Raw genomic sequence first — 12031 nt, 5'->3', positions numbered from 1 at the left:
ATCAACTATTAAATACTAATTAAAAAAAATTCTATACAGTTTTCTAGCCCATCTTGGCAGGAAAATTTTACTTGGAAAATTATATGATTTTTTTAATAAAAATTTTCAATTAGAAAAATATTTACGAAAAACATTAGGCACTAATAGTCCCTAGAAACGCATTTATACTAAAATATCTTTTCAATTTCTTTAAGAGCCGTGAAGAAGGGACAATTGAAATTTAAGCAAGAATTTTTTTTATTTGTTTATGATATCACACGTGCGAAATTGTCTTCGCGCAACGGGGGGGGGGGGGGGGGGGGGGGAGGGGTTATTTCTCCCCCTTAACTTAGGTATCGTCGAGACGACGCGGAGGGAAGGGGGGTTAGCGGGTGCCGGGGGGGATTATTTCTCCCCCTTAACTTAGGTATTGCCGAGACGACGCGGAGGGAAGGGGGGTTAGTGGTTGCCGGCGAGGACCTGTCGTTGCAGATGACAGCTGCGACGGAATCGGCGACGGAAACAGAGGCCAAGGCAAATGAGGGGAGGAAGAAATTGAACCAAAGGTGGCCGACGACGATAGAGGCGGCGACAACAACCGACGGGAGGGGCTTGGTGGTGACAAGGGGAAAAATTTCCCCCCCTCCCTCGCTCTCGCTCCCGGTCCCAATCCCGACTCTCGTTTACGTTAACGAGCTAACTCGCGAGCTTTCGAACCGAACTATGGTTAAGTCAAACTCAGCTCGTTAACACAAACGAACCTTATTTGGATCTTAAACAAGTTCGAGATCCAAATAAATTGAACCGGAGCCGCTCGCCTGACTTCGATGCCACCCCTACCTGTCACAAATCCAATTTAGCTTTCGCTTTCGCTTGAGCTCCACGGTTTTCTGGCAAAAAGAATGCGTGGGTTTTACGCACGGTTTTCTGGTAAAGTGGGGATGTATCCCTCAATCATTTTGTTTATATGCTAGCCAGGCTTTCCGCAGTCCTCAATAGCATTGGAAAAGTGAGAGGAGAGTCTGAAGTGTGAGTCCTTTCGGCCCCAGAAAGAATAAAACCTTTTTTTCAGAATCAAATCATCCAGTCAACAGAGCTAAAATGAAGTCGGCAATAAGCAAGGTGTTCGGTGGTCTACTTCACTAAAAAAACTGGCTTTACGACGTTTTTAGAGAAAGTCATGAGAGAGTACATGGAGAAATATTATCCTTCTCCTTGAAACCTTTAAATTTGTCGCAGTACTGGGAATCCAAAAAGAAAGTCTGTGGGTTTTGGGGGCTGAGTACGAATCTTGTGCCAAGTGAGCTGGAAGGAGGGCTCAATGGCCACTCTAACGCTTTCTATCTATCCACAGCTTGTTTGGACCATTGATGCATTTTTTACGTACTGGAACTGGACTGACCAGAGCAATCCAGACCAAGCCTTAGATAAATTTCCCTGCTCTACTGCTCTGGAACTCTCATGGTTTTTTGGCTAACCTTGTCCCTATTTTAACTCCTACAGAGGATAAAGAACCTTGTCCCTATTTTAACTCCTACAGAGGATAAAGACTTGAATATTTATATATTCTGAATTAGGATTCAGGAAAAGGATCGCTGACATGTCTTATACCAACCTTCCTGGAGTACTAAGATAACGTTTTTGCAGATATAGAGCAAGCCTGTGAAGCCATTTAAATTTGTGATGTTCGCTCATTGATGGAGTAGTTACCTTCGACAAGTTCTTTGTGATTTGTCAGTCTCCCATATTTGATGGTTGTGTTGCATTTATTCTTAAGTTTAGTATTCCGGAAATAAAGAGTGTGGTCCAGATTTCTGTGTTTTTTAGTAATGAACTTCTGGGACGTTCTAGCTCTCAAAAATAATGATCTTTTGTCCTGCGCAGTCGAAAATTTCTGTGGAGAAACATTGGTCCTTCTGAATTCTCATAAAGAAAACAGTCCTTTTCTGTTTTGGTACTTGATTTGATTCTTGACTTGCTGCTTTTTGATTGATGGAATCTATACCCAGTGCCCACTACATTTGCAGCCACCACATTCATTTCCCATTTCTTTCCATCTTCTATATACAGGCCCCTCTTTCCCTCCCATGGCATCAACCAGTTGCTTCCAGTCTCTTCCTTTCTTCTTCACCGCTTCTGCTTCTCCCTAAAATCTCCAGAGCCCAGGTTTCCCTATGGCTTCAAAGAGGATCATCAAAGAGCTCAAAGATCTGCAGCGAGACCCACCCACTTCCTGCAGTGCAGGTACCTCATTATTTCATAAATTGATGCTTAGGATTATTGACACTTTTAAGTTTCTTTTGTGGTTTGAGTTCTTGAATGTCTGTACCTAATGGGTCTGAGCTGCAGGTCCTGTAGCTGATGACATGTTCCACTGGCAAGCAACCCTAATGGGTCCAAATGATAGTCCCTACACAGGGGGTATTTTCCTTGTAACCATCCATTTTCCACCTGATTACCCTTTCAAACCTCCAAAGGTATCAACAGATAAAAGATCTTCCTCTCTTTCTTCATTACTTTCAAGTTGCACCCTCTGTGTATTCATGGAAAGCACTGTTGGAGAATTTACCTGGAATCCTTTTATGCCCTGTGGGATTTTTTTTTCTTTTACATTTTTAAATGATCTGTTTTGTGCTTGGCAGGTGGCCTTCAGGACAAAAGTTTTCCACCCTAACATAAACAGCAACGGAAACATTTGCTTGGACATACTCAAAGAACAGTGGAGTCCTGCTCTCACCATATCAAAGGTCTGCAAGTTAGATAATATCTACTACTGTCTTTGCCTTTCTCATCTTCTCTGGAATTCCAAGTCTTGATTATCACGCTGATATCATTTAAAACCCTGCAGGTTTTACTTTCCATCTGTTCACTTCTCACAGACCCCAACCCAGATGATCCTTTGGTTCCAGAGATTGCTCATATGTGCAAGACTGATAGATTCAAATACGAATCCACTGCTCGCAGCTGGACCCAGAAATATGCCATGGGCTAGAATTTAATATCATGGTTTCCTCTAATGAATGTTCTTATTTCGATCTTAAATATGTCTCAGAACTTAACCTTGTCTCTTCCTTTCTCTTATTCCGGACTTCCAACCACATATACGTATCGAGAAGGATTTGATGTTTATAATTGTCATTGTACCTGCCATGAAGGTTCCAAAGTCGCCACGCTCTGGACTTGAGCTTCTTTGGGTTGAAATAAGTGGCTTAAAATTTTTAGTTTATAATCTGAGTCCTGTTGGTGTGCTTTTTCATCTGGGTTCTAATCTAATTGTCACAGATATATGTATTCTTGGTCAAGCAAGCAAGTTCAAGGAGTCTTTTCCCCGTGTTTCTATTGTGAAAGTTGAAAAGAATCTGTTTCAAACTGTTGTATTCCATTGTTACTTGGAATCCATAATCATACACAGAAGGGTAAAAAGACAGAGAGAGTAACAGATAAATAGAAGAGGAGCAAGAGAGATAACGAAGAACCAACCAAGAAAGAACTGAAAAAGGTTGTCCAGTATATAGGGTGACAAAGCTTGCTGCTCTCATTTTGCTTTTTCACTTTTTCTTTTTCAAATTTGAAAGTATCTTTTAAAACTTTTCTTTGTTTCTATTTTGCCGGGCTTGAGTCTTTTTCTTCATGGGAGTACTGCATACCATGAGAAAACCAACAAGATAGGGAACCCATTGGTTAGAGATTTCGTTGGTGTTCAACCTTCCCAATTGGTTGCAGGGGGATGAAAAGGGGAGATGGGCAATGGAAAGAAGAGAAAGCAGGATGAGAGTATTTTTAGCCTCTTCTAACCAGAATCTCTCCATGGAAATTACTCCATTTTCTAGTTAGAAGTTCATTGATAGATATGCTTTTAGGAAATGGAGGCGCACTAAAGCTCTCTGGGAACCAATTTCTACTCAGAAAATGGTTTTCTAGCATTTCATAAAAAGAGACACTAAGGCCGTGTTTGACAAACATAGAAAAGAAAAGAAAAAAAGAGAGAGAGAGTCACTTTTTGTTGTTTGATAACAATGAATCAGAGAGAAAAGAAAATAAGAAAGAAACACAGTTTGGTGGCATAATTTCTCTCTTATTTTTTTTGTTTTATCTTCTCGGACGATGAAATTTAGAAAGAAAAGAAAAGAAAGAGAGTGAAGAAAGTTTTACCGGGCTCTCTCTTGCTCTCAAACAGCTTGCCCAACCCTAAAGTTTGTAACGGAGAAGGTTACTAGCATTTTTCGTGGAATGAGATGTTATTGTTAGAGTTTGTGGTTTTTGGATAATGGTTGTGCTTTCTGCACCTAACAGACTGGTCTTTTGGATTGTATTGGCTAGGTGCTTGACAGTTATTCCCACCCTCATTCTTCAAAATGTTACTGTTGATTGTATAATAATTCTTCAACATTCATGAGTAGTGTTAGTAGACATACCATATCCATTGTAGTGGATCGGTAAGAATAGGCCTAGCATCCTACCATAACCTGTAAGAACCCTTGTATGATATGGAAGTATAGTGTGCAAAGGTAGAGTGAGAAGACAAAAAAATTCAAAAAGAAATGGAGTTCTGTAAAATTATGGGATCATGTAAGAATTTTTGTGCTGCATGTAAGAATTTTTTTATCAAGTAGTCACCATCTATATAATTCCTAGAAACATATTTACTTAATACCTGGCATGTAGCTGTTGCACCGATTTTCTATTAAATAGATCCTTTATTATGTTTGTAAGTAAGATTTTTCTATGAAGTAGTCACCATCTGCATATAAATTTCTAGAAACATAATTTAATAAAAATACTTGCCATACAGAGAGAGTGTTCTAGCTATTTGACCATTTGCCAACCTTCATGTTTGATTATTGAGCCTTTTTACTTAATTCAAATAGAGTTGGAGGTTGACAGTGTTAAAGAATAGTCCCACATGGATTAGTGAATATAAAGATCTTGAGTTTATTAGTTGGGAAAGAAGTTTGCTAAGTTGGCCAGTCATTTTGGGATAGGTATTGGACCCAATTTCACATGGTATCAGAGCATGTACTCTTATGTGGGCTTCCACCCAAATTATCCACATGTAGAGCCACAAAAGAGGGCCTATATGTGAGGGGGAATGTCAAGGAATAGTCCCACATGGATTAGTGAAAAAAAACCCAATTTCACTGGCAGAAACAGGTTCGCCCCTTCTCCCACTTTGACCAAAGTTTTTCATTCTAAGTAATGGAATAATGTAAGACAGAAAGAAAACAACACGGTTGGTTTCAACAATTCAAGCAACATTTTTCTGCTGTAGACTAGCAAGCTGCTTGTACACACCGCCAGGTCTGCTGATTAGTTCGTTGTGGCTCCCACTCTCAATCACCTTCCCAAACTGCAATACGCAAATCCTATCTACATTTTGGATGGTTGACAAACGGTGCGCAACCACAATAGTTGTTCGATCTTCCATTAACGCGTCTAAAGCCTGTCGAACCAGTTTCTCAGTTGCTGCATCCAGGGCACTTGTTGCTTCATCCAAGACAAGAATCCTGGGATCCTTTATGATAGCTCGAGCTATGGCCAACCTCTGTTTCTGGCCACCTGATAACTGACCCCCTCGTTCTCCCACTTGGGTATGATATCCTTCAGGCAGTGTACTAATAAATTCATGAGCATTTGCTGCTGTGGCAGCATTCATTATTTCAATCTCAGAAGCCCCTTCTTTACCGTATCTAATGTTTTCATAGATTGTAGTAGAGAACAGAGCTGGTTCTTGTTGAACAAGTCCAATTTTTAGCCTCAAAGATCTTAGATTAAGCCCTCTTATGTCCATTCCATCTATAAAAATGACACCTGAGCTTGGGTCATAAAATCTCATCAGAAGTGCTATCACTGAGCTCTTTCCTGAGCCACTTGGACCTACTAATGCAAGGCTACTGCCTGCGGCAACATTCAAGTTCACTCCTTCAAGTACAGTCACATCAGGCCTGGCAGGATATCTGAAGTACACATTCTTGAAATCAATGTCTCCTCGCATCTTTTCCACTAAATCTGAAGTCGGGTCATCTGGGTCTATTTGGGTCTTCCTATCAATGATGTTCCAAGTGGATTTCAAAGCTTGGGATCCTTTTATGGCGTCAGGAGCAAAACCAACTGCCTCAGCAAAGGCAAAAGCTGTGATGACTATCACCAGGAAGGCCTTCATGCAATTACCAAAGGTTGCTTCTTTGTGTTTGATAAGTTCTGAGGCATACCAAATTGCTAGTGCATAGGAAGAAAATGCAAAGAATTGGCTCAACCCATAGCCGAGGCCTGATATGTGGCCACGCACGAGGGCTTGCTTGCTAGGTAGGTATAATTCATTGGCAAATTGAGCTGTTGTCCGATCTTCTGCATTGAGAGAGGCCACAGTCCGAATGTTGATGATGGCTTCTCTAGCAATTGAAGTTGCTCTGGAATAGGCCCGTGTGTAGTCTCCTCCAAATCCCTTTAAAGATAATTGCTGCAGATAGTTCAAACATTTGGAGCCAATGTCAGAACAGAGGAAATACAATGTGTAGTGTCATTTACATGAGAATCTGTCTTTCTCTTTTGTATCCACCAGTTGAACGCATCCACCACAAGATTTTGTATATAAACAATCACAAAGACCTTAAAGCACTCAACCTAAAGCTCAATTCCATTTTTCTGTTAACTACCTACAGGGTCTACACTGGCTTCATTGCTCAGACAGTAGTCCAAATATCAAGTTTAAGGATCAGGAGACCCTGAACTAGTCAAATGATATACACTCTGGTTTCGATTATTCGATCCCTCTAGGACTTACCTCTGCCGCCGATGAACAAATGAGCAGTGGTAGCGTTGCAATAACAACTGAGGCCATTCGCCAATTGATCATGAGAGAGATCAGAAAGGCCGTTACTATGAGTGATAAATTTTGAATGACAGTACACAGGCGGTCAGCGAGTGAACTTCTCAAAACTGTAGCCTTTGCAGCTAAGGTTGATGCCAATGATCCACTGCTGTGCTCATCCATATCAAACCAGCCAATCTCGTTTCTAAGTATAGCTTCAAGCAAAAATGAGTAAATAGATTTTAGAAAACCTCTGCAGATAAGAGATTTACAATCATGTTGAATTGAGCAACTCAGTTTTAATTTTCAAAACCTACAGTTGTTGTGTGGCAAGTTTCTCTAATCTACTTAATGATAACCTTTCAAGAAACTGGTAGAATTGGTAGAAGTCACATAGAAAAACCTGAGAACATTAAGAGGCGGACCCGCATGATAAGTCGCTCTCCCATTAATGTAAAGAAGTAGTGCTGCAAGAGATATATGGGGACAATGGTGATGGCTGCTCCAACAAATATGAGGGAAATTTTTTCTAATTGGTGCTTGAGGTGTAACTTGTCAGGAGAGTAAAATAGAGTCAGGACTTCTGCCAGTCCAAAAGCGAAAAGAGGACGTTCAAGGCCTGATAGCATGGCCCCTACCGATCCAAGTACCGCAAATGGCCATTCAGGAGCATTCAGTTTAATCAACTTTCTAAAAGATGGCTCTGGTACATTTTTCAGTTGATTGTTTCTTGAATGTTCATCTCTAGAATTGACTGCCACAATCTTTTGAGCACTTTTTTTGAGTAATTGGCCGTTTCGAAGAGTTCCTGAACAATTTTTCGATCCAAAAATGAGAACAACTTTAGTATGACAATTTTATCAAAAGAATTCTGAAAGCACTTACATGGGCTTCCCAGAGGTCTCCAGTTTCTGATACTCATCAGTTTCTGATACTTGGAAGCTTACAAGACTAGAATACTCTCCTCTGATGGACGTCAGTTCCAAATGGGTGCCACTTTCAGCTACTTTACCATTCTTCACCACAATAATTTGATCAACTTTCTGAATTGTTGAAAGCCTATGAGTCACAACTATAGTGGTCCGACCCACCATAATTCTCTGTAGAGCTTGTTGTACAAAAAATTCAGATTCTGCATCCAGGGCGCTCGTAGCCTCATCCAGAAGTAAAATCTTTGGGTTTCTCAATAAAGCTCTAGCTATTGCTATTCGTTGCTTTTGCCCTCCTGAAAGTTGGACCCCTCCCTCCCCCACCTTAAAACAAGAGATAAAAGAAAAAAAAGTTCAAGAATGTGATTAGAAAGATGCTACTCAAATTAAAAAATCTGTTTACCTGTGTGCGGTAAGCTTCCGGCAGAGCTTGTATGAACGAATGTGCATTTGCAGATTTTGCAGCTTCAACTACGCGATCCATGTCCGCCTCTTCTCTTCCAAAGAGAATGTTCTCCTTTATGGAGATGGCAAAGAGAGCTGGTTCCTGACTTACCAGACCCATCTGGTCTCTCAGCCATTTTAGCTGGAGACTCCTTAAATCATGCCCATCCAACTGTATTTGACCTAGTTACAAACCAATTTCTTAAGCTTGACATGTTATCTCCATGACATCCAGTGGGTTTTTCAATTTCAATAAGATGAAGACAAGAAATACCTGATGTGGGATTGTAAAATCGTTCAATCATGGATATGATAGTGCTCTTTCCAGATCCACTTGGACCAACGAATGCGCAAGTCGTCCCCGCGCCAATGGAGAAGCTTACGTTATCGAAAATAACAATAGACCGCGACTGGTATGAAAATGAAACTTGACAGAATTCAATTTGCCCAGCAACTTTCTGTAAGACTATTCCATCATCTGAATTTCTTGAAGAACTGGAATCATTGGTAATTGTTCTCATTATATTACTTGCAGCAGCCTGACCCCTGGCCAATGCAGAAATGCATGGAGCTGCTTGGCCTAGTCCACTGAGAACACACATACTACGATCAAGCAGCAATATTTAAATTTTGATGCATAAAACACAAAAGAATTCATCAAGGGGTGCTCACAATCCACTGAAGACGACATTGATGATGGTTGTAAAAGCTTCACCTCCATTGGCAACATCACGTCGGACTATCACCCCAGCATACCAAAGCAGAAAAGCCCAAGCACAGAAGATCAGCCCAAGTGTGCTGCCAATAGCCAGTCCTTTCACAATTCCACCTTTCTTTCCAAGCTTCAAGGCTTTTTCAAGTGAATCTGAATATAATTTCACTGCCTTTTGCTCCCCTACAAGTGAATATACAGTACGCACCTGTGAAATAACCTGGCCCAAAATAAAAGAAAATTGTGAAACATCTTAAATTGCTAAAATTTCAAATGGACCAGTTTTGTGTTCTTTCATTGTCCTAGAAATTGATTTGACCTTCTGGGCTACAGCAGAAAAACCTATTCTTCAATAGAAAGAAATAAACTGACACACCTCTTCAGCTGTTTTGCTAGCTCCAGCATAAGCAGCCTCACACTTCTTTGACAAATTAGACATGGTTATGGCGTATAAACCTCCAGAAATAACAATCAAAGGCACCACAGCAAGAGTAGACAGAGTGAGCTGCCACACCGATACAAAGGCCAAGGTAAATCCAGCAGTGAACTGTGCTATGTACCTCAAACAGTGACCTACCTGCATAAAAAAAAAACAAAAAAAACATACATTTTACTTCTAAAATGGAAGACTACATCTGGAAAAAGGGACTCTAATTTAAACCCTTGATCATAAACCTTTTCTGAAACGAGATCACAAATGTTACCTTATCACCTATTGCGTCCTGTACAAGTATCATGTCACTTGAAATCCGGAAAATGATATTTTCATCTTTGGCTTCTGCATCGAAGAAACTAATATCTTTCCTCAAAATTGTTTGAAGATACCTAATCCTCATTCGAGCTGTCTGTCTCTCACCGGTTTGCATCCAAAATGCCACTTCTGGATTAGAAAGACCATGAAATCTTCGAAAAATAATAAAAAAATGATGCATTGCCTTGTCAAGTTAAATGAAATAGTGATTCTAGGTTTTACCCATCCATGCTGCAACGAAGCTGAAAATACCCAAGTAAACGAACTCCAACGCTTTCTGTATCGATGAAAAAGCTCAAGCTTAAATAGTGAATAAACTGAAGAATGCTCGACAGTTTCCTTTTGACATGACGTCGTAAAAAACCGTTGGGTCGACCCGGTAAACTGATACGGGTCCACGACAGTTTCAGCTCAGATTTTAGACTTTAGATAGAGTTCATTTGCCATAACGGTATCAGGTTCATTCGACCTCCTAAAAATCTAACAAAACGAAAGCCATGAGACCAAACCTTTGATATCTCGGCGCCCATCCTCTCAGGATCTTGCGTCAGTGTGCCCAGCGACTGGATCATTCGTCCAAACTCTGCAACGAATAACGGGAAAGCTGCACCATGAACAAACGCCCCGATGCTTCCGACGAACATCAAATAATAATCAAAGGTGTCAGCTAGAGCAAACAAGGCAAATCTCGATTTCCACTCCTGCTTCTGAGTTGGATACTCGCTGTCGGAACTGGATCCAGAGCTACTGACCTCGGCACCTTCCATGGCGGTCGAAGAGAGAGAAAGTAGAAGAAGCGCAGTGCAGACTGCGTCCTGCAACAGCAACTGAAACTCAAATTATTGAAAAACGGAGGAGGTGCAGAGACCGGAAAAGAACGGCGAGTGTTGATGTCAGAAAGCAGTTAAAAATAAAACGTTTGGTACGTGCGCATGGTTAGCTCGTTGGTTAGACCGTTAACGTCTATATATTCAAGATACGTTTGGACTATAGTCACTGGTTTTATTTCGTTGGTTTCGGATCGATCGGACCATTGGGATGGATCAAGATTAGAATCGTTGGATAGAAATGGTTACATATCTTAACCATCAGTTGGTTAACTATCAAATCAAAGGGGTTACAAATCTGACAATCAAATTGGAATCAATTATCTGAACAGTTAAAAGGGAGAACTGTGACAATGGGCAATTCCAATGTTGCTCAAGGCGAAAGCTGAAAGAGAAATAGAGTTGAAATTCACATCTAGGACCACTCTCACTCTTTACAATGTGTAGTATATGCCAGATGTACGGAAGAGTCTTTTCAGTTGTTTCCTTTTGAGTCAGTGAGGCTACAAATTAATGTTTGATCAATCTGACCATTGGGATGGATCAAGATCAGAGCTCTTGGATGAAAATGGTTACAGATCTTAATGATCAGGCGGTTACAGATCTATATCGCCTGATACATATTTGAACCATTAGATCAAACGATTACAAGATCTATACCGTCGAATAAAGCAGTTACAAATCCGAACAAACATATCATGTCATTACAGACCTAACGGTTAGATGAAAAGTGGTTACAGATCTGAACCATCAAATTAAAGTAGTTACAAATTTGACGGTTAGATTGAGATCAATGATCTAAATCGTTAGATCAAAGCGATTACAGATTTGATGGTCAGATTGGGATCAATGATCTAAATCGTCAGATTAAAGTGGTTGCAGATCAAGAGGCGGTTATTTCAGCGTTCTTAAAAGAAAATGAGAAAATATCCCTCCGTTCAATCCGGAAGTTTATGGGTCTGTTTAACACTGCACATGTTTAAGATGGCAAAAATGTATGTTGTATCTTAGGCAGGGATCATCAATATTTTGTAAACTGTAGAAGGCGAATCTATTTCAAAGACAGTAAATATTTTATTGGTGAAGCGGATCGACAAAAATACACATAGGTACCAGGTTTAATTTGGATTTATTTAAGTATTTATTGAAGTCATATGAGTAGGCATTATAATATTTCCAACAGGAAGATGCCAGAGTTGATTAGTATAGAGTTAGAAGTAACCCACCAAGAACCGCAACTCTCATTTGTCAGCTATTATCCCAAGACTGACATTGTTCAAACCAACCAGCAGACTGGTCTTTTGAGAAAGAGAGAGAACAAATAGAATGATTATTCGCATAATTTGTCATTTTCCCAAGACACTGTCATCGTTCACACCGACAAGACCAAAACAAAAAGATCCACCTTAACAAGTGTTTTAGAGGGAAAAGCTTTCGTCATTCAAAGATCATTCCTGCAGGCAGAGAAGAGGCACTTGACCTCTACAAAATGGAAGGGAGCTCCTTCCCTCTTTCACTTTCACTTTCACTTTCTCGTGCACTATTGTGTCAGGTTCTAAAAAATTTCACTTTCCATTTTTA

The 12031-nt window shown here is 40.3% G+C and overlaps 2 protein-coding genes across 2 annotated transcripts; one reads left to right on the top strand and one right to left on the bottom strand.

The window, feature by feature from the left end:
• Nucleotides 1-2034: 2034 nt before the first annotated feature.
• Nucleotides 2035-3316, top strand: LOC137938192 (ubiquitin-conjugating enzyme E2 28-like). The gene is made up of 4 exons (XM_068783184.1): nt 2035-2223; nt 2329-2456; nt 2622-2726; nt 2828-3316. Exons 1-4 carry the CDS (start codon nt 2154-2156, stop codon nt 2969-2971), a joined length of 447 nt encoding a protein of 148 aa, XP_068639285.1. The 5' UTR covers nt 2035-2153; the 3' UTR covers nt 2972-3316.
• A 1752-nt stretch (nt 3317-5068) lies between these two features.
• Nucleotides 5069-10340, bottom strand: LOC137939222 (ABC transporter B family member 13-like). The gene is given in 12 exon segments (XM_068784450.1): nt 5069-6436; nt 6761-7002; nt 7191-7540; nt 7542-7595; nt 7706-8040; nt 8120-8343; nt 8435-8748; nt 8833-9092; nt 9249-9449; nt 9577-9752; nt 9846-9900; nt 10133-10340. Coding segments are annotated over 12 exon segments (3558 nt in total). The 5' UTR covers nt 10268-10340; the 3' UTR covers nt 5069-5224.
• Between the last annotated feature and the right edge of the window lie 1691 nt (nt 10341-12031).

Source organism: Aristolochia californica, unplaced genomic scaffold (genome assembly GCF_029961685.1).
Source record: "Aristolochia californica isolate CCGP_79_NKW_82.1479 unplaced genomic scaffold, dmAriCali1.0.hap1 SCAF_8, whole genome shotgun sequence".
Classification (NCBI taxonomy): Eukaryota; Viridiplantae; Streptophyta; class Magnoliopsida; order Piperales; family Aristolochiaceae; genus Aristolochia; species Aristolochia californica.
The sequence above is the reverse complement of the archived record's forward strand: the minus strand, read 5'-3'. Positions and strand labels throughout refer to the sequence as shown.